This window comes from Symphalangus syndactylus, chromosome 4, assembly GCF_028878055.3.
Source record: "Symphalangus syndactylus isolate Jambi chromosome 4, NHGRI_mSymSyn1-v2.1_pri, whole genome shotgun sequence".
NCBI lineage: Eukaryota > Metazoa > Chordata > Mammalia > Primates > Hylobatidae > Symphalangus > Symphalangus syndactylus.
The window spans coordinates 143,351,301-143,374,168 of NC_072426.2; the positions used below are offsets into that span (position 1 = coordinate 143,351,301).

Sequence of the window (22,868 nt, forward strand, 5' to 3'; positions counted from 1 at the left end):
GAAATTTGGACACAGACATGCACTCAGGGAGAATGCCTCACGAAGATTGGAGTGATGCTGCCACAAGCCAAGGAAATACCAAACCTAGGAGATGGCCTGGAACGGATCCTTCCCTACACCTTCAGAGGGAGCATGGCCCTGCAGGCACCTTGATCCTGGACTTCAAGATTCCAGAACGGTGAGACAAGAAATTTCTGTCGAGCCATTCAGTTTGTGGTACTTTGTTACAGCAACGCTAGCGGACTATTACACCTCTGTTTGCTCTTTAGCATTGTGGACTCTTATGGTTCCTCAAACAGGCCAGATGCAGTTCCTCCTCAGGGGTTCTGCATTGCAAGTTCAGGCTGCCTGGTATCTTTGCACAAGTATTTGCACGGCCCACTCCCTTGCTGCTGTCTGCTCAAATGCCACTTGTTCTAGGGGTCTTCTCTGGGCCCTCTATTAAAAACAGCACCTAGGCTGGGCGCAGTGGCTCACACCAGTAATCCCAGTACTTTGGGAGGCCAAGGTGGGCGGATCACGAGGTCAAGAGATCAAGACCATCCTGGCCAACATGGTGAAACCTGTCTCTACTAAAAATATAAAAATTAGCTGGACATGGTGGCGGGGACCTGTAATCCGAGCTACCTGGGGGGCTGAGGCATGAGGATCGCTTGAACCTGGGAGGCAGAGGTTGCAGTGAGCCGAGATCACACCACTGCATTCCAGCCTGGCGACAGAGCGAGACTCCGTCTCAAAACAAACAAACAAACAAAAACCAAAAACAGCACCCCCGCCCTTTCGTGTTCTATCCCTTCACCCAGTATTATTTTTTCTGTAGCACTTCACATATGATATAAAGTACTTTAATACATTTTACTGTCATCCCTCACCAATCCCTTATCCCAAATATAAGCTCCATGAAGGTCAAAAATTTCTTTAATTTGTTCACTGGTATATGCTGAGTCTAGAGTAATAGGCACTCAATAAATATTTGCTGAATGAATGAGTAAAATATATAAGTGAAGGCTAGGCATGGTGGCTCACGCCTGTATTCCAGCACTTTGGGAAGCAGAGGCGGGTGGATCACTTGATGTCAGGAGTTCAAGACCAGCCTGACCAACATGGTGAAACCCCATCTCTCCTAAAAATACAAAAATTAGCTAGGCATGGTGGTGGGCACCTGTAATCCCAGCTACTTGGGAGGCTGAGGCAGGAGAATCACTTCAACCTGAGAGGTGGAGGTTGCAGTGAGTTGAGATCATGCCGTTGCACTCCAGCCTGGGTAACAGAGTGAGTCTGTCTCAAAAAAAAATATATATATATATATACACACACACACACACACACACACACACACACACACACATATGTGAAAATTTAAATCCTGAAGCTTGGAACTAGGGTTAACTGTGAAGGCATGCTAACCAATACATTCCTTTTTAAAATGAGATATTCCTAGTTACCACCGGGTCCTAGAGAAAGAGTATGGTTCTGGACTTCAGAGAACTTAACTTCAAATGTTAATAAACACACATCACTAGTGAAAATTATATGACCGGTCGATATTTCACTTTCATTAAGACTTTAGATTCTCTAAAATAATTGAACCTACTTTTGATAAAGTTAATACTTCCCACTGAGTATTTAATTAGTTGTGTTAGAAAAGAAATTTGAAGATGTATTATGCTCTACATGAATTACAGGGAAAGCATCTTATATGCAGGGGAGCAAATTCCTAAAGTGGACGAATAGCCAACTTTAAATTAAAAGAAAACTATGCCAAGTGACCACTGCTCCATTATCGGCCACCTTGAAATTGCCATGTTGGATACCACTAGGACCAGCTACTCCAGCTGCTTGAAGTCATCGTAGGCCGTGGCCAGGGAGACCATGGCTTCCACACAGAAGCTAAGCAGACTAACGGTAGGAAACCCACGTAATTTTTGTTCAGGCCCACACTGACGGTGACTGCACGGATGTGACTTTCAATGTGATTCCTATTGCTTGGTAGTAGCCCCTTTGCCACCTGATATTTATATATTTTTACCATTGCCTTTAGGAATCTCTGTCCAACTGAAAAAGGGATTATGTCACCAGTTCACTTAAGGTGTTAAATATATTTGTAAATGATGAAAGAGCCATGTTATAGAATATTTTGAAAATAAGGAAAAAAATTACCCAACTGTTACCATTTTGGTAATGTTTTCTGTGTTCACATAGTTGTAATTAAACTATGGCTATGCTTCTTTTTTTCTTTCTTTCTTTTTTTTTTTTTTTTAGGTGAGACGGAGATTTACTCTTGTTGCCCAGGCTGGAATGCAATGGCGTGATCTCGGCTCACCGCATCCTCTGCCTCCCAGGTTCAAGTGATTCTCCTGCCTCAGCCTCCCGAGTAGCTGGGATTACAGGCGTGTGTCACTACGCCCGGCTAATTGTGTATTTTTAGTAGAGACGGGGTTTCACCGTGTTGCCCAGCCTGATCTCGAACTCCTGACCTCAGGTAATCCGCCCACCTCGGCCTCCCAAAGTGCTGGGATTACAGGCGTGAGCCACTGCGCCTGGCCAACTATAGCTATGTTTCTTATACCCTGGGTTTTCATTCCTATTATACTCATTTTTACCTTACCGCCGCATCATAAAATGAATAATACTGCTTCATAATGGTGTTTTAGTGGTTGCCTCAAATTCAGTTAAGTGGATGAACCACAATTGACATGTTCTTATTGTGAGACCTTTAGTTACAACACCTCTGCCCCTGTCCCCAGCTTTCTGTTATTTTAAACTGCAATTACTATCTTCACATTTTTAAAGCATCTTCCATAGTTTGCATAATTCTTTACTATAAATGTCTAAAAGTGGGATCCTTGGCAGGGAGGGAAGGGTTAACTGAGCGGATCTAGGCCACTTAAACCACACACATTACCAAGGAATGGGGGTTTTCATGACTGGCCCTTGGCTGGCTCCTTGGAACTGAGCCCTTGCAATATTCTGACAGATAAGAGCATTTTGCCTGCTGGGAGGTCTTCAGCCATACTGTACTCCATTTAGTTTTTCCATTTAGTTTATCCTAACAATGTGATTTACAGTGAACACCTGCATTCCCTCTGTGGGTTGCAGCTTCAGTAACTGAGGTCAGCCATGCAGGCACTGTATGCATATGTGACGGCCATTAACAAAAACTCTGGGCCACCAGTCTCAGATGAGGTGAGGTGTGGTTGCATGTGTTATCACACATCCTTGCTGGAGGAATTAAGTACATCCTTTGGGACCTCACGGAGACTCTACTGAGACAGGAGACTTGGAAACTTGAGCCTGGAAGTTTCCTCCAGACTTTGCTCCATGCACAATCACAGGTGAGTCCATTTAGTAAATCGTCAAGCTTGGAGACCCTGGCTATACTGATTGGCATCAGTTGCAGATAATGAAAACTACTCTAGCTGATTAAAGCAAAAAGTGTTTATTATCATGTATTCTATGATTTCCAAAATTGTTGAAAATTGTTTACTAGCACGTATTCTGTGGTTTCCAAAGATGTTGGAATTGCTAAAAAAGTAGATGGAGCTTCCAGGAACCATTTCTAGTACCAGCATTTCACCACTTCTGCCAGAAGTAGAAAGCCACCAAACTAATAAGCTACTTGCTATAAAAATCATACTGCCTTAGCTAGGATCCATGTCAGCAAAACGCGTGCCTTACATCTTACCTTGCTGCCCTCTTAACTCAGCTCTGAATCCAGGCATCTGAATGACAGCCGTATCTGACACTGTAGCTGCAGGGGCATCTGCAAATGGAGTATTTTGCATTTACAGTGCTCAAAGATACAAGCAGGAAATTAGAATTTATGCTGAGTGAGCTAATCCACAGTATCTAACACATTGCATTCAAGGGTATGAACATTTTAACGTTTCTTGGTAGACACTGCCAAACTGCTTTTCCAGAAGGTTGGAGAAACTCACAATGGCAATAGCAATGAATAACACTCCATTTTTCCAACACTTTATAGTTTCCTAATGAGGGAAAGATAATCTCAGCAGACAAAAACAAACACTAAGTCATAAGGCACTGTGTGTGCCCACTCTTTTTCTTGCTGTTTTCTTTGAAGCAACAGATTTCTTAAGAAAAAGAATCCCTTGCTTGAAAGCTGCAACTGTAAGTCGATTTACCAACCAGCTATTCTATGATGGTGACTTAAAAACAAACAAAACCAAAGCAAGGCACTCACCTATGCAATGCTGGGCTAAGCAATTTTGGTTATTGTTGAAAAGTACTGAATAAAGTATGGGGAAGGCTTATTTTACTTTTATAAGTCTCTCTAATTTATAATTTTCTGTTCCCACAGTGAAGAGAATTGTCAGGTTCCTCATCTTGGTCCTCCTCCAGGCCCTGCGTCTCTTCAATCGGTCCTACATAATTACCACTGGTTGCCTTAGAAATAGGGATTTGGGCTTGGGGTCAGCTGCTTTGATCTTTGAGGTTGAGATTTCTGCTTGAGAATTTTAGCTGTTGAAAGATGTAACATCTCATCCAGACGTGCAGGAAAATAATAACTGTGATGGAGATGTTTATATACACAGGGATGGCAAAAATAATGACATAAACTTCCTAATTCCTTAAAGATACTTACAACTTCACAATTATTGTGTCATAGAACACTTCATCAATTTGTTAAATAGAAAATGAATACAGGGTCTTTATGAGACACTGTCACAATGAGATCCTATTCTAGATACTACATGTGTATGCAGAGAACATTGCAAAGGAAGCATGCTAAATGCTTATAGCAGTTATCACCAGGGGTGAGACAATGAGTAGCTTTTACTTTATTCCTTATACATTCTGGATTGTTTGAAAATTCTAAAATGAGCATATCTTACTTTAATAAAGATTTTAAAAGGTGAGAAAAAAACCATTAAAAAGTATTTCCTAATACCTTAAAGGGTCGTAGTAGATTTAAATTACATAATTGATAAGAATGTTTTTGTAAATTATGTAGTATTATGAAAACACAATGTAGTAAATTTTCCTAAGTCCATGATCTCCCCTCCTTACTTAGAATTAATGGGTCTGATGCCTTTAGGTATGTTTAGTTTCAGAATTTTATTTTAAAGGAATTTCTGTGGCATAACATAATGTTTATGGTACTTTTACTAAAAGTCACTTATAATGACCAACTTATAACAATTTTTGCAATAAGCTCTCATTAAATTTTCCTAAAAGTAGAAAAAGTACACATTATATACCATTTTGAACTTAATTACTTTAAAATCTCAAAATAATTTAGTGTAAAATGTTAGTTTCAAAGACAATTTATGGGAAATTATAAAGCAACTACAAAGTTCTTTATAATAAATCCAAGATAAAAGTAATTTTTTACAGGTTGAAAATTTTTCAAAATGCCTAAGTGGATTATAAATACAGTTTGGCCATCTGATGAATTTAGAGGCACTTTAAAAGGGGTCTAGTTGAACTACTACAGATAGGACATGTTTGAGGAAATTTAATCTGTAAGTCTAATACCAGTGTTCATTTCTTCCTGCCAAAACAAGAAATTTATTGGAAAAATCCATGAGCAGCATTGATTAGTTTGATTTCTTTCTTTCTCTTTTTTCAGAGACAGGGTCTTGTTCTGCCACGCAGGCCAGAGAGTGCAGTGGTGTGATCGCAGCTTACTGCAGCCTTGAATTCCTGGGCTCAAGTGATCCGCCCTCCTCAGCCTCCCAAAGTGCTGCGATTGTAGGTGTGAGCCACCATGCCCAACCTAGTTTAATTTCTTCATAAAGATTCTTTTATAAGTTGTGCTAATACCTGGAAGGCCTAAAACAGAAAAAAAAAAAAAATAGAATTAATTAAATTAGGATATTACATTGGAAACTCTGTAATAACTTTAAAAATCCAAACAAAGAGTATCTGTCTAAGGTTGAGAGAAGGCATTGAAAAGTCAAGTTTAACATCAACTTTATCTGTGCAGGATGCCATCAATGTCTATTAAAATATGAAGACTGAAGTACATCAGATTTCCAGGATTTTTTTGTTGTTGTTGTTCTTGTGGCCTTCAAGATTATTTTCCATTTTATCCATAATATGGATTATTTTAGATTTTACATAATCTCTTACCTGCATTTTATATAGATTCAATTGCCCAAGTCCACTAATACATTAAAACAGAGAGAACTTATGAAAAACACATTTAATGACATGAGAAAGCAAGTAAGTAAAGAACATGCCAAAAATGTCCCTTTCCTTCTCAAGGTTAAGGGCACTGTTCAATTTATAGCTCTTCTGTTTGATTTCCACATACACAGCTTATTTTGGTTAAAGCTAGATTGTGATTAAGAATATTATTCTATTTGACCCTTGCTGATACTTTTTCCTTCAGAGAAAGTGACTGACAGCCATCATGAATTTGTACTTCTGGCTCATGTTAATTCAATAAAGGAAGGAAAGAAGTTTTCCTCATAACATGACAATTTACCCAGCTCAGTAGGTTGTGATACATTATTCATGCAGACAATAAATTTTAACTCCAATTTAGTCTCATTTCTATAGAAGTCTAGCAACAAAGTAAAATGGGTCTTTTAATGATAGTTCATGACTGGTCAACAAATATCTGAATTTTAGAAACCCAAACGGATATTAAGTAATATTCTAATTCACAAAGTATACACATGCATTAAAAAAATAAAGCTGCTAGCTAGTATTACTCTGAGGAGAATACTACACTCACCACATCCATCTGTTCTGGAGAAGCTGAAGAGAAGGATGCTCTCAAGTAAGGGCTAGGAGCTGAGCTATCGACGTAGAAAGCATTTCCAGGGAGCATTAATACCTAAGAGAGTTTGTGGAAGATAAGTAATGGACCACTAAAGAAAAGCTCAAAGATAATATAGTTAAGCCTAATCTCAGAGTAGCGAAGGATGTTTTAAGTTTAAAAGCAGTTAAAGAAATCACAAGAAAAAATACTAATTTATATAAAAATTGTGTATGTCCTACAATGAACAAAACTAAACACATAGAAACTGAAAAGATGTTCAGAATCAACATGGCAAATGCTATCTCTTCTCAAAATATCAGGAATACACGAAAACTGAGAACACTCAAATTTCAGCTTTAATGTAGAAAGGACAGCTTACTAAAGAAAAATAAACGTAATAAATACAAACAAACGTTTAATCTAACTAGAAAAGTAATTTTTAAGTTAATAAGTCTGAAAGTTACCTTTAAGCTGGGGCCCAAAAGATAAATTATGTCAGGCAAAAAGCAGGGAGCAGTATTTGAGGGCAAAGATACAGAGAGTAAAGGCCCTGAGATGGGAAGAAAATTGGTGCATTCAGAGAACTGAAAGGAGGTAAAAAAAATGTAATGTATAAAATGGAGGAATAAAAGTGTTAAGTAAGCGTGTCAAGATGGGGTGGTCGGAACAGCTGCTGTTCTTGATGGCCACACAGCCAGATAGCTCACTGATTGTAAGCTCCATTTCCTCTTCTTCCTGGGCATCACATGTACCCTATTCCCCAGCCTCTTTCTAGCTGTGTGTGACCATGACAGCGAATCCTAACCAATGGATGTGAGTACAAGCCAGGTAAGAGATGTCTAAGGCTGGCCCATACAAATCATCCCATGTGTGATCTGCCACGCTCTTTCCATTTTGTAGCCATCTTGGAATCCGTGTGTTGAAGAATGAAAAGCAACAAGATGTAAGAAACCCGGGTCTCTGAATCACTGTTGGAACACAGAGGGCTGCAGGTCACATCTTAGAAATTATATGTGAGTCAGAGATAAATTTCTTTTGCTTATTAAGTCTTTTAGATTTTCAAGTTTATCTTCTATGGTGGTTAGGGTTGACTAGTATAATCATGATCTTCAAAAGCATTGAGTAACTGCTTGTTACACTGTCTGCTAAAACAAGAGGAGTTGGGAGTGACACGATTTGGAGTACTCTGGGCAAAAGATTTCAAGGCAGGAGATGGGTTTCTCTGTCCTGGTTAAAAATAAAATGAAAGCCATCATTTCTCCCAGTAGCATGGAAAAGTTTTGGGATGTACTAGAAGCAAGGAGCTGAAAGAGAAGGGAGTGGTAATAATCTCTTCGCAAGATAACCAACATCTGGGCTAACAAAGTGGGGATAAAGCTGGAGATTATTTAGAAAAGGTAAAAAAAGAACATGTAGCAGGATATACGGGATAAATGAAGAGGACCGAAGAAGAGTATAGTAAAAACAAAGTCTATATCCTTAGTGCCTCGCTTAGACATACCTACAGATAACCACTTACCACATATTTTGAGGATAATGGCATTGACAGAAAAGAAAAGAATGTATCAAATTGATTTATTATATTACAATGTATTTATTTGAAATAAGTCAATTAAGTGTTTATCAAGTACCTACTATGTGCTGTGATTAGGGTTAGAACAATTAATGAAGTCTGAGTCCTGCCCTCAAGTAAGATGGTTAAGAGAGGATAATAGCTTTCCCAAGGTGGTGGAGGTAGGACTGAAGTCCAGGCAGTCTGTCTCTAGACCTAACTTCTAGAGCACCTTGTCTCTTAGGCACTAGCATGGCACTTTGCCATCATCAATCCAAGCTGTCCTTTAGTTCTTATGATTCAAGACAAAAGTGAATCTAGCAGTAGGTTTCAGTGTGTATAAAAGACTGACAAACATGCAAATGGCTTTAATTAATGGAGAAGGAATAATTCATCTGGTAAACCGGAAAGCTACACAGAAAAATATTTAGAATTTTCAGCTTACTTGATGCCCCCAGTGAAACCTAAGTAGACTTATAATTTAAATATAAAACGAGGAAAAAAAAAAAGAAACCTAGAATACATTCTATGAGCTAATTTTAAGTGAAAAAAAAATCAGGATACAAACTTTTCTGTATAATTTTAACTATGTAACATAAGTGCACAGCAAAAATACTGTAAGAACAAGCTTTTCAAGAAACTATACTATAAATGGTCACAAAATCTGGGTGGTAAAATCATGGGCTATTTAAAAAATTTTCATTTTGCTTTTATACATTTTCCAAATATCCTACCATGAGTATACTCTATCTTCATCATCAGAAAAAAAAAAAAAACCCTTCATTTTAAATACCATTGGCTAATTCTTACTGAGCACTGAGTATGTGCCACATACTAGTCTAAGGGCTTTACATATATTAACTCACTTAATCATCGGAGCAACCCTATGAGAGAGGGATTCTTATTACCTCTGTTTTACAGACAAAGCACAGAAAGGGTAACCTATTCAAGGCCACACATCCCCTAAGGGGTGGTGCTGGGATTCAAACCCAACAGGTGTGGCTCCAGAGACTACCCTCAGCCACTATGCTAATCAGTAGCTGAGATGAACAACTATATTTCCACTAATTTAGACCAGCTGGATAATTACGTGACCCAAAAACTTCTTGTGATTTTGATAATGCCATAAAATATCTAGTATTAGAACATTATGAGTTGGCTGGTGGGCAACAAAAACATTTCTTTCCATTTCTATTCAAGTAAAATATCAAAGAAAAAGTATAACTTTTCTTTAGGTTACCCGGCCCTTCACCTCCCAGTTTTACCCCCATCTTAACGGCCTTTTCTTCAATCAGTTCTTTTACATCATTAATGCCTTTAACTTTAATCCATAAAAACATTCCAGCAGCAGGAACATGCCATTCTGCCAAACCTACAAACAAAAGAAGAGAATAAATGTCTTCTAAAGTAAGGCATTTTGGATGATATCAAAGTGTGTTGTTAAATGGCGTAAGTGTAGTAAGTAGAAACTAGTATTCCTAAAAAAGTTCCTTCAATTATAGCATTTTTGAAAATACCATTTTGTGAGCCTTCAAAATTGATGTTCTGGGTTTTATTTCAAAGAGTTACTGTGGGTGAGGGAGGAAGGGAGGGGTAGGGTGGGCAAGTGAATAGCTCGTGTGTGCATATTTACAATGTAGTCAGTCTTAGGGTAGTGCAAGAAATCCCACTCCTCTCTCCTTCACTCAGAACCATACCTAGACAAACATGGCTATTTCAATTTAGAAGAGGATTCTTCCATTATTTGTGGATTCTTCCAGCATTACAACAAATCCTACTATTCTTGTAATAGTTTAGATGTCCAGTGGATTAGTGTTTTTATCAGAATGTAATTAATTATGAAAAGAAATACTTGAAAGTCAAGAATTCCAGAAGCAGTGGTGGGCTTTATGTTTCATTGAGTATTAGGATAGAGAAATAAAAAACAAAGCATAATTATCTTTGATTTAAATTACTATCTTTTTTAAAAAAGAACTTGCTGTTGATTAAAAGTTTTTCTTCCGTACTATTATGCAAAGTGGTAAAATAGTGCTATTGTCAAAAAGATACTAATTCTGTTTTTTTGTTTTTTTTTTTGGATTGAGTTTTGCTTCACCCAGGCTGGAGTGCAATGGCATGATCTTGGCTCACTGCCACCTCCGCCTCCTAGGTTCAAGCGATTCTCCTGCCTTAGACTCCCAAGTAGCTGAGATTACAGGTGCCCGCCATCACGTCCAGCTAATTTTTATATTTTTAGTAGAGACGGGGTTTCACCATGTTGGCCAGGCTGGTCTCGAACTCCTGACCTCAGGTGATTCACCCACCTTGGCCTCCCAAAGTGCTGGGATTACAGGCGTGAGCCACTGCACTCAGCCACTAATTCTGTTTTTACCAAGACTTTATAGAAAATAAGATAGGACAGAAATAAGGAATTGCTATTTTTGGTTTACTATTATTTATATCAAAGGCATATTAATAATATAATTAAAGCCATGTGATTAATTTGACCTTCATAATAAAAAAATGAATCTAAAACATCTTGCAATTCAAGTTAGCAATAGATAATACTACAGAGATTAATGAAGTTAATGATTAGAAGGCAAATAATTTGTCACTAGGACATCTGCCTTTGTACAGCTTAGTTAAAGAATGGTTTGACAATTTTACCCTTTGGGGTAAAATTCTGAAATAACTAAAATTTTTGAAAATAGATATTACTAAGCTTTAAGTAAGTTAGTGTTGATTTTTAGATCAATTTTTTTTTTAATCACAAATTCTTTGCAGCAGACAGGTAAAGTGGATAGGAAGGCCTGTGCCCAGGTTTATCAAATGTTGCTTCTGAGATGATTTATGGTGTAATGTTTCCTTGGCAAGACTACTCCTGGACTGTTTCTTTTCCACCAGGATTGTTAGTAATATTCAGTGTTTATCCCCTACTCTTACAGATGCTACTGTTTATCATGAGGACGAATGTACGTTCCACTCACCAGTTAACCACTTGTCTGCAGCTGCTAATATTGCATCCTTCTGGTTACTATAGAAATCAATAACCCTAGAAGAAGAAAATAATGAAATGGATGTGCTCAGTACATTGACTGCAGAAGCAAAAAAGTCTCCAGAGTCCAGGTATAAGAATTTGTTTTCTATCTTGATTAAAATGTTGAATGCTTGATAGAAGAATGGAGGATATTTGTTTCACTTGTCCGGTGATAAACTTTTAACCGCTGTGTTTTTTCCTTCATTGTAGAATAATTACAAAATAAAAATTAATAAAGAGAAGTCCATTTCTATGTAAAATATGGAACCTAGAAGTAGCAGGATCAATCTTTGTGTTTAGTTGTCTAAATACTGGTTCTCATCACTCAGGATAAAAGACAATACTATTGAAATAATGAATCACTGGTCTGAGAATGCAGATATCCCATTCCTCCTTATTTCTAAATGTCCTAGGAGGTACCACATTTACACAGCTAAAGTAATCCATAACTTGTACCAATATACAGACTATTAGGGAAATTATGTTCACCTTCATCTTTACTTGAGCCAAATCCCGTGTCATGTATCCTTCACAATTAATCATTATTAAATAAAATAGTTATGTGTATGAATAGTTTACCCATTAAATCATTTAAGTAAGTAAATCTTAACCTGGTGGGAATTTTGGACTACCTTAGGAGTGAGTGGACACTGCTTTCAAACCACACCTTGGATGCTGAGAAGACTTGCTAGGTGAAGAGCTAATAAAATGAATAGACTTTTGACTTATAATAGACCATTCCTATTGTCTCTCCTTTCCCAGGATACTTAGGAAGGAAGAATAAATCAATACTGTAGGTGATCTGTACTATGTTCACTGGGCTCCTATTTTGTTCATAAATATTTAAAGAAATGATACAATACCTGTCTACATGAGCCATGAAACCCTCTTCTCCCCATTCGTGTAGAAGCTGTGATATCATGAGCTAAAAGAGATAAAATCATAAATACCATGTCTCATCCCCTGAAAATGTAATTTTTGCCATATATAAAAGCAACTCACTTTTGATTACATGTAAACCACAATAAGATATAACAAGCTGAGCCTAGCTTATATAGTCAGTGATTTAAAACAAATGTCAATTAATAACAATGACGATACTAGTAAAAATAACAAATATTGATACAGTACTTGTTATGTAGCAGGCACTATTGTTAAGATACTAATATATTTTACCAAATGTAATCTCTATAAATTTCTATTTTACTAATGAGGCACAAGGGTTAAGTTAACTTTTCTGAGTCCCACAGCCTGAATTCAGTCAGGCTATCCAGCTCCGGACCCGTGCTGTTAATTACCATACTATACTGCTTCTCTAAATATAAAAATGTACAGTAGATGTGTAAAGTTACATGACATATTTGGAGATTTTCTATTTAAAATAGAAGTTCTAGGCTGGGTGCGGTGGCTCATGCCTGTAATCCCAACACTTTGGGAGGCCCAATGGGGGCGGATCACCAGAAGCCAGGAGTTAGAGACGAGCCTGGCTAACATGGTGAAACTCTGTCTCTACTAAAAATACAAAACTTAGCCGGGCATAGTGATGCGCGCCTGTAATCCCAGCTACTTGGGAGGCTGAGGCAGGAGAATCGCTTGAACCTGGGAGGCAGAGGTTGCAGTGAGCCAAGGTCATGCCACTGCACTCCAGCCTGGGTGACAGGGCAAGACTCTGTCTCAAAAAAAAAAAAAAAAATTTAAAATGTTATAAATTGATAGTGAACTTCTGTTGATAACAGATACAAAAAATAGAAAAAAAGTCTCCAACTTGGTAGAACATGGGGCCATCTGCACTTTATAGAACATAAAATATCAAACAAGTGTCCTATTCTACACAAACTTTTCTATTCTATTCATATGCTTGCAACCTACGAGATTGTGTTACAGACCGATCCAATAATTTCTCAAAGTTTGTAAGGAAATTTACATATTCTCTTAAATTAATTTTACTTTATTTTAATTAAAATGCATTCCAACCCATTTCTTTAGGAAAGATTAGCATGTCTGCAAAGAAGGCAAACTATGAGTCACTAAACAGGTTTGGAGTTTCTGTTCTCTACCATCTATTTTTTTAAAAAAATTCTAATCTGATTACAAAAAAAAATCGATTTCCTAAATTGTCCTTACCTGGTTAAAAGTGCTGGGGTGCAATGTTGAAACTTGTATGTGTAAAATAACTCTCTCTATTAAGGGTTTTGGACCAGTTAAAAATCCTATTCTCAACCTATGTGGAAAGAGAAAAGGCACGATACCAATTCCATATTAACGATTAATACATATCACTTTCCTGATTTCATTAGACAGACAATTGTGACCTGGGGACAAAAGGATCTAGATAATTAAAACATTCTAATAAAACTAACTACTTCTTATTTCAAAAACAAATTTAAGTATACATTTAAAACAAGATTGACCACGTATTTCCAAATGTGCCCTTTCATACCTGATATCAAAAACCTGACTGGCCCCACTACAACTTTAGATAAACAGCCAAGAATCTTTGACTATTGGAGGTGAATAAAAGGAAAAAAAGACCTGTGTTAATATTAATCATGAAACTGGTATTTTAAGACAAGTAGACTACAAGCATTTGAAGTGAAAAAAATTGTCTAGACTAAAAGATACTGAGGTACTATCTCTGGCTCTATGAGATCTAGCGTCAAGTTAGAGACACAGGGCCTTACCCAGAGGAAATGATTTTTGAAAAAGAGTCAGCTCTGATGACACGTCCATCAACATCCATGGAAAGAAATGTTGGTACCCTGAACTTAAAATGAAAAATAAAAAATACTGTTGGTCTGAAAGCTCTGTTAGTCACTGTATGATTATTTTGAATAGAGAGTAGACAGGAGATGGATTTGGATAACAACAGTACAAATATTCTCTTACCTTTATTTCAACCCTTTAATATGGAATAACAAACAAAGATGCATATTCTTTTATTAGCATCTGCTTGTCTTCATGGCTTTTCTGCCAAAAACACACACAAGGGCTTATTATTTGCTCCAGATGCCATTGTTATGAACTTAGGGAAACTTCAAACAGGCCCTCTTTGACCCAGAGGTTGAAATCCAGGATTAACAGACTTACAGGAGGGACTCAAGAAACACCAGTTTGAACAAGACCATAATGAGGATGGCCAGCAGCACTGAAGGGTGTTCAGAGAGAGAACGCTGATCCTTAGGACCGACAGAAAGAAAAATGATGAGAATGAAGATGAAAAATTAGTCAACATGAAAGACTGACTTCAACATTTACTTTAAAAGTAGCTACAGATGAGAAAGGAAATTTGCTGGCATGCTGATGGTGGGAGGCAGGAGGCAAAAGTGATGTTTTAGGAAACCCTGTAGAGAAATCAAGAGTTCTTATCTCTTCCCAGTATATTTAAGGGGCAAGCTGAATCCAAGTATATGTTCTTTGCAGCCCTGAGAGCAAAGAAAGTGTTGGCTTTTGAAGAATCAGGCTTTGGTCTTAACATTATTATCATCTATCAGAAAAAAGTCATCATGAAAGGTAGCTCACATACATAATAGTGTGAGAATCAATCTAAATGCCCATTACTCTGCAGTAAGATCCAGGATATAAATGACAGGGTGGCAAAGGTGTGGTGCGCTGCCTGTGATGCCTCCTCTTGTGTCCATCGGGGACACTGCTAACAGAGCACAGCCTCTTTCTCCTTCAGCTTGAGCACGGCTTCCTAATCCTTCTCATATGTCATTCTAATCGGCCACCACCAAGACACAGAAGTCAACTGCCAAAGATGAAACTCAGTTCACATCCCTGGGTGATGTTTGAGGAGCTGTTAACTTGGATGTGGAGTTTAAGACGTCCATCAGCCCTGATTTACTCTGTTTGTCGCAGTGCCTGGTATAGAAAGCCAGCTACTATTTTGAAGGTAAGTAATTTCTGGAAAGAGCAGTAACACCAAAAAAGAAAGGTACTAATTCCATAATAAAACTGGAAGACTGAAAAGTAAAGTAGTAGCAAATTAATCATAATTGATTTATTTTCCATGTAAAAGTGGATTAGTTCTGACTCAGCAGTCAGCCTAATACCCAACACAGTGCAGTAACTTACAACTTATCTTCTAATAGTGAAATAAGTTCACATCATCACTTACCTTGTTAAACTGGAGAAAATAGTAAGGATCATCTTCTATTATGAGGAAATCATATTTTCTTGCAAGCTAAAAAAGGTTGAAGTAATTGTTTATTTCTTAATCTATTTCTTGAAAGTTATCTAAAATTAAATTCACTTGAAATTATAATTCTTTGTACTCATTCAAGGAACTACTGTGTGTCTATTGTCTCAGACAATGAGGATAAAAAGAGGAACAAGGCATTAAAGGCTCTTATTCTCATGGAAGTTACATTCCAGGGGGAAAGACAGAATATACATAAGCCTGTGGAGCCTGTGGATCATAAGCAGAATAAACATTAGACGAATGGTTTTATTTACTTTTTTTGAGACAGAGTTGCGCTCTGTCACCCAGGCTGGAGTGCAGTGGCGCAATCTTCGCTTACTGCAACCTCTGCCGCGTGGGCTCAAGTGATTCTCCTGCCTCAGCCTCCCAAGTAGCTGGGATTACAGGCATGCACCACCAAACCTAGCTAATTTTTGTATTTTTGGTAGAGATGGGGTTTCACCATGTTGGCCAGGCTGGTCTCAAACGCCTGACCTCAAGTGATCCACCCGCCTCCGCCTCCCAAAGTGCTGGGATTACAGGCATGAGCCACTGCGCCCAGCTAGATGGGTGGCTTTTAAGTGCTGGGCAGAGCATTACAACAGGTGAGGGAGAGAGTGACAGGGTAGCTATTTCAGGTTCAATCAACTGAGAAGGCCTTCCAAACCAGGTAATATCGGAGCTTAAAATGACAGGAAGGAGTCAGTTGTGCAAATATCAGAGAAGAAGAATCTAGACTGAGGGATGAATGAAGGGGCAAAGGCCCCAGGATAAGCAAAACGCTTGACATGTTTAAGGGCTAAAAAGGACAGTGCGGCTGCCCCAAGTGCAGCAAGAAGAATGATAAGAGAGAAGGCTTGAGAACAGACCGATCATGTTACCTAGCTCTGCAAGGCAGATAAAAGAATTTGGGCTTTATTTTAACTGCAAGGAGAAACCACCGGAGGGCTGTAAACAGGAGAACCCGGAGCCGGGCTTTATACTGACATTTCTGCAGGGACAGATGTGGCTGGCTGCTGTGTGAGGAGTGTGACTGGTTAGAGGGCAGGGTGAAATGCAGCTGGTATAGTGAAGAAGGCATTGGAGGAGTCCAGTGAGGGCAGGCAGGGGCTCAGAAGATGGGGACAGTGATGACAACAGAAAAATGGATGGACTTGGATAAGCTCAGTGGTAGAGTCCACAGGAGAAGCTAGATGTAGGGGATGGGGGGCAAAGGAGGGAAAGACAGGAATAAAGGGTAACCATTCATAGTTGCACTCTTTATGGAGATGGAGAATGTGAGAGGCTGTAGATCAGATGTTTGGGGTGGGGCTGTGGAAAATCAGAAGTTCTATTTTGGGCATGTTAAGTGTGAAATAATTTTTAGACATCTCTGTGGAGATATCAGTAGAAAGTTGGATACAGAAGCCTGGGGCTCGGGGAAGAGGTAGGGGCCAGGCAATGTGCCAGTCATTGTGTACGTAATGGAATAGACAGCCACAAAACTGGACGAGGCTGTCTGGGGAATATGTGAAGAGAGAAGAGAACTCAGGACAGAGCCTGGGAAGTACAAACGTAAGAACATGACTGCGTGTGTGCATGTGTGTATACGTGTGTATATATAGATACACGTATATATATGTGTGTGTGTGTATATATTTGTGTGTGTGTGTGTGTGTATATATATATATTTAGAGTTGGGGTCTTGCTATGTTGTGCAGGGTGGTCTTGAACTCCTGGGCTCAAGCATCCTCCCACCTCAGCCTTCCAAAGTGCTGGGATTACAGGCGTGAGCCACTACACCCAACCTGAGACAATTATTTTGAAACTAAAAATTTTCTAAGTAAAAGGAACTGGCTGAAATCTTTCCTATGATTCCACTGGATGTGACTAAATTCTATAGAGTTTAACATGGGTTTGGTATTTATTTTAAAAAGCTATTTGTAGTGAAAGGTTGGGGACACAGTCAGGTACATAAAAGAGACTTTCCAAAAGGCACATTTCTCTTATTTTTCAAAGATTTCTGGGGAGCTGAATATATGTTTGATACTTTAAAAAATGTTTATAGTGAAAAGCTAGGCATCATAGGTATCTCAAAGAGATTTTATGAAAGGGGGGCATGCCTCTTATTTTTAAAGAATTCTTGGTAACCTAAGATGACAAGGAGTAGGAAGCAGAACAGACAAGTTAACAACACAGAAAATAATGGAAATCAAACTTGGGGTAAAATATTAAATAATCTCATAAAATTTAACATCAGGCCAAGGATGCTATTTTTTATATTAAAACATCAATTATGGGGAAAGAAAAATCTCATAACTTATGAAAGATGCAGAAATTTATTGTGTCTAAATTTATTAGGACCCTGAGCATATATGATTTCCTTTTATTAAAAATTATATTCCTTGAAAGCAAAAGGCTAATAAGAAAGGGAGCTTGCATAGTGCTCTTCTAAAAAGTCACAAAGAAACAGGAACACAACTACTTCAACCCATTCTTCTACAATACCTCATAGATTTCCTTTTTGCGTTCACTTGTTAATGAGTTTCCAGTAGGGTTGTTGCCATTTGGAACAGTATAAAGAAATTTGGGGGTGTTTTTCTGGGGATTCTTTGAATCTTCTGGTTTCCATCTGGAAAGTATGTCTCTTAGGGAATCTGGAACAATCCCACTTTCATCACTGGCAACATTAATAATGTTGCAGCCCAGTGGGTGCAGCTGTTGAGCACAAAAGAAAGCCTGAGTCAGTCATGATTACAAATGTAAGTGCTATTGGTTTTTTTTTCTTTCTAACTAAGAACTTGCTCATTCATATCCTTAAAAATATATAAACCTGCACCCAGCTCTGAGCTCTTGAGGGTTGAGGTTATACATTTTTTTTTTTGAGATGGAGTCTCGCTCTGTCACCCAGTCTGGAGTGCAATGGTGCGATCTTGGCTCACTGCAACCTCCGACTCCCTGGTTCAAGTGATTCTCCTGCCTCAGCCTCCTGAGTAGCTGGGACTACAGGTGCATGCCACCACGCCCAGGTAATTTTTTGTATTTTTAGTAAAGACGGGGTTTCACCATGTTAGCCAGGATGGTCTAGATCTCCTGACCTCGTGATCCGCCCACCTTGGCCTCCCAAAGTGCTGGGATTACAGCCGTGAGCCGCCACGCCCCTGGGGCAGATTCCATTATTGTTCAAAAATACCTCCTGTCCCTTCCCAGGGAATTATATAATTCTTTCTTGCCCCATTTATGTCAGGTATGGCCATGTGTCTTGCAGTGGGCAACAAATTCAGGGCAGAAGTGATGCATGTTCCTTCCAGGCAGAAGCTTTAAAATCCAGCTTGTGGTTGTCTATGTCTCTTTTCCCTCTGCTCTAAGATTGACCATGTTTCAGATAGAGATTGCTTCTGTCAATCTGGGGCTTAGAAGAAAGATGGCACGGAACTGAGCTCCAGCGTCTTGTAGTGGACATGGAGTATAAGGGAAATAAAACTGTACTGGGGTCATTTGTTACAGCATAACCTAGCTTCTTCTGACGGAATTATCTTTTTTTTCTGATGTTTCCTTTATTATTATTACTTTTTCAACTTTCATTTTAGATTCAAGGGGTACATGTGCAGGTTTGTTACATGGGTATACTGCATGATGCTGAGGTTTGAGGCACAATTGCTCCTGTCACACAGGTACTGAGCATAGTACCCAATAGGTAGTTTTTCAAGCCCTTGCCCCCTTCCTGACTCCCCCCGGCAGTCAGCCTCAGTATCTTTTGTTGCCATCTTTATGTCCATGATGAGTACCCATGAATTATCTTCATAATTATAATTATAACTGGTTTATGAAGTAGGGGTTTTACAAATGAATGTTTTTTGATAGAGTAAATCACAATTCATTTACTGTTGTGTTCATATATAAAATAGTCACAAGCAGAGGTGATATTAAAAATATTTAACAAGTGATATAGCATGGGTATATCAGATACAGTGCAGGGCTGGAATGGGAACCTGTAGGCCCTCTGTTATGCCGACATTAACTCTGGATCATGGGAGGTTCAGGGTGGTCCTAGGAGAGGGCTCAGGGAAGCCAGGGTGGTGGCGGGACACTGAATGGGATGAGCGGATCACCTAGCAGTACAGTAGAATTTCCATATTTTACCAATTGCTAAGGCTGAACTGGCATGTACTGGCATTGCTTATAGATGTAGCTTTATACAAATTTGTGGAATCTCATTCATGGTTGAGCATTAAAGAAAAAAAAAGAAACTTAAGAAATAATAATTGAATGAGGTTCTAAAAAAATTGCAAATGAAAAGCAAACACTCTTAGCAATCAAATATAGAATTATGCATAAAAAAAGAACAATTCAGATCCTCCTTATGACAAATTTAAAAGGCCTTAATCTTATAAAGCACATCTACCATGAATAAAGCAAATCAATACTGGGTCATAAACTAAACACATACTGCTTATTAGCATATTTCCTCAAAGCTTGGCATACAGTTTCTGTTTTTCTGTTTGGGTATGTGAAAACATTTGTGCGTGTGTATATGCACGCTTTCTATGTAGACACTGGTTTTACATTCACAGACATTATGTAATCTCAAATCTTAGGAGTTTAGGAAAATATGAGTATCCAATCATTAAGAAAAAGTAATTATTTTATTTTAGTTTTATTGTGGTAAAATTGTTGCCATTTTAAGCCTTTTTTTTGTTTTTTTTTTAAGCGACAAGGTCTCACTTTGTTGCCTGGGCTGAAGTGCAGTGGTGCAATTATGGCTCCCTGTAACACCATGCTTCAGGGCTCAAGCAATCCTTACACCTCAGCCTTCTGCCTGGCTAATTAAACAAACAAAAAAAAGTAGACACGTGCTTTGCTATGTTGCCCAGTATGGTCTTGAACTCCTGACCTCAAGTAATCCTTCAGCCTCGGCTTCCCAAAGTGCTGGGATTACAGGTGTGAGCCACCTCGTCTAGTCCATTTTAACTATTTTTAGGAGTACAATTCAGTGGCATTAATTACATTCACAATGTGTGCATCCATCACCTCTGTCTATTTCCAAAACTTTTTCCTCACCCCAAATAGAGACTCTGTACCTATTAATCAATAACTCTCCATTCTCTACTCTCCCCAGCCCCTGGTAACCACTCATCTACTTTCTATATCTATTAATTTGTCTATTCTAGATGTTTCATATAATTGGAATAATACAATATTTGTCCTTTTGTGTCTGCCTTCTTAAAGTTAAAATGCTTTCAAGGTTCATCCATGCTGTAATATGTATCAGATCTGTGTTCCTTCTTATGGCTGAATAATATTCCATTGTATGCATATACCACATTTTATTAATCCATTCATCCACTGATGGACACTTGAGTTGCTTCTACCTTTTGGCTATTGTAAATAATATTGCAATGAAGATTTGTATACAAGTATCTGTTTGAGTCCCAGTTTTCAATTCTTTCTGGGTATATACCCATGAGTGGAATTGTGGGTCACATGGTAATTCTATTTTAATTTTCTGAGGAACTGACAAACTTTCCCACAGTGGCCATACCATTTTACATTTCCTTCCACCAGCAATGAATGAACCCAGTTTCTTCACATATTCACTATTTTTTTTTTTTTAATAATAGCCATCCTGGTATGTGTGAGGTAGTATCTCACAGTAGTTTTGATATGCATTTCTCTATTTAAAAAAATTTTTTTCCTCAAGCCTGAGTCTTGCCAAATAACCAGACTGCAGGTACAGCTGTCACACATTGTAGAGTACTAACCACTACATGATCATGGAACTTGTGGCTTTCATATGTTGATTTATGTTGCTTTGCATTTCTCTAACCACTAATGATGCTGAGCATCTTTTATTGGCCTTTTGCACATGTTTTTATTGGCCTTTTGCACATGTTCTTCATTTGGCCTTTTGCACATGTTCTTCAGGCTAATGTCTATTTAAGTCCTTTGTCCATTTTTAAATTGGGTTGTTTATCTTTCTGTTGAGTTGTAGGAGTTCTTTATATGTTCTTGTTATTAAAGGTTTATTAATAATATAAAGGTTTATAATAATATAATAATATAAAGGTTTATCATAATATAAAGATATATTATGATAAATATTTTCTCATTGTATAGACTCTTTTTTCACTTTTTTCATAATGTCCTTTGATACACAACTGCGTTTAAATCTTCAAGTCCAATTTATCTATTTTTGTGGTTGTTGTTGCTCATATTTTTGGTCACATCTAAAAAATCCACCAAATCTAAGGTCATAAAAATTTGCCCTTATGTCCTAAGTGTTTGTAGTTTTAGCCCTTATATTTAGGTCTTTGATCCATTTTGAGTTAAATTTTCATATGGTGTGAGGTAAGGGTCCAAGTTCTTTTATATGCATGTGGAAATCCAGTTGTCCCAGCACCACAGTTGAAGAGACTATCCTTTCCCCCACTGAATGATCTTGGCACCCTTACTGAAATCAACTGGATTTGTGGGTTTATTTCTGGATGCTCAGTTCTATTCTATTGGTCTATATGATTGTCTTTATGCCAGTACCACACTGTTTGATTACTGTAGCTTTGCAGTTTTGAAATTGGGAAATGGGGGTCTTCCAAATTTGTTCTTTTTCAAGATTATTTTGGCTATTTAGGTCCTTTAAACTCACATCAATTTGAAAATTGGCTTTTCCATTTCTGCAAAAAAGGCTGTTGGCATATCGATGGGGATTGTACTGAATCTGTAAATTGCTTAAGGTTGTATTAATATCTTAACAATATTAAGTCTTCCAATCTATGAACTGTGGAAGTCTTTCCATTTGAGTTTTGCTTAATTTCTTTCAGCAAAATTTTTCAGTTTTTAATGTATAAGCCTTCCATCTCCTTTGTTAGATTTATTCCTAGGTATTTTATTCTTTTGGATGCTATTACAAATGGAATTGTTTTATATATTGCTTTATATGTTGATTTTCATAAAAATAATATAAAATTTGAAAAAAATAAGAGGATTCATGAACTTGGAATCAATAGAGCATAAAAGTCATCGCATTCAATTCCCCTACTCTAAGCTAGAATTACTTTTGCCATATTTGTGTTAGGTGGCAGTCAAGAGTGACTGACTACCTACAGTGATGGGCAATGTTGTAACCCCTTATGAAGTCCGGTAAGGCCAATGGTTAGCAAGTTCTTATACAGAGCTGAAATTGTTTCCCTGTGGTTCCAGTTCTATTAACCTAAGGTCATGTACAAATAAATCTAATTCTTTTGTCACATGGCTAACTTTTATGTATTTGAGGACAGTTTTCATGCCTCTGTTTAGTCTTTTCTTTCCGGGGAAAATAGTTCCAGTTCCTACCACCATTCATCGTATGGTATGGCTTCCAATTCCCTATTTACTCTGACCATCTTTCTCTGAATATGCTCCAGCTGTGGAC

General features: G+C 37.9%; 1 protein-coding gene across 3 annotated transcripts in view; it reads right to left on the reverse strand.

Moving 5' to 3' along the window:
* Positions 1-5,060: 5,060 nt before the first annotated feature.
* Positions 5,061-22,868, reverse strand: part of AADAT (aminoadipate aminotransferase) — a 30,086-nt gene continuing 12,278 nt past the window's right edge. For all 3 annotated transcript variants that reach the window (XM_055276408.2, XM_055276406.2, XM_055276407.2), the window contains 9 exons: positions 17,969-18,178; positions 15,419-15,484; positions 13,983-14,065; positions 13,426-13,522; positions 12,165-12,226; positions 11,252-11,316; positions 9,551-9,657; positions 6,707-6,808; positions 5,061-5,796 (listed from right to left, as the gene is read on the reverse strand). In XM_055276408.2, coding sequence (XP_055132383.1) covers positions 5,755-5,796; positions 6,707-6,808; positions 9,551-9,657; positions 11,252-11,316; positions 12,165-12,226; positions 13,426-13,522; positions 13,983-14,065; positions 15,419-15,484; positions 17,969-18,178 — 834 coding nt within the window. In that variant the 3' untranslated portion in view covers positions 5,061-5,754. The remainder of the gene's footprint in view (positions 5,797-6,706; positions 6,809-9,550; positions 9,658-11,251; positions 11,317-12,164; positions 12,227-13,425; positions 13,523-13,982; positions 14,066-15,418; positions 15,485-17,968; positions 18,179-22,868) is intronic.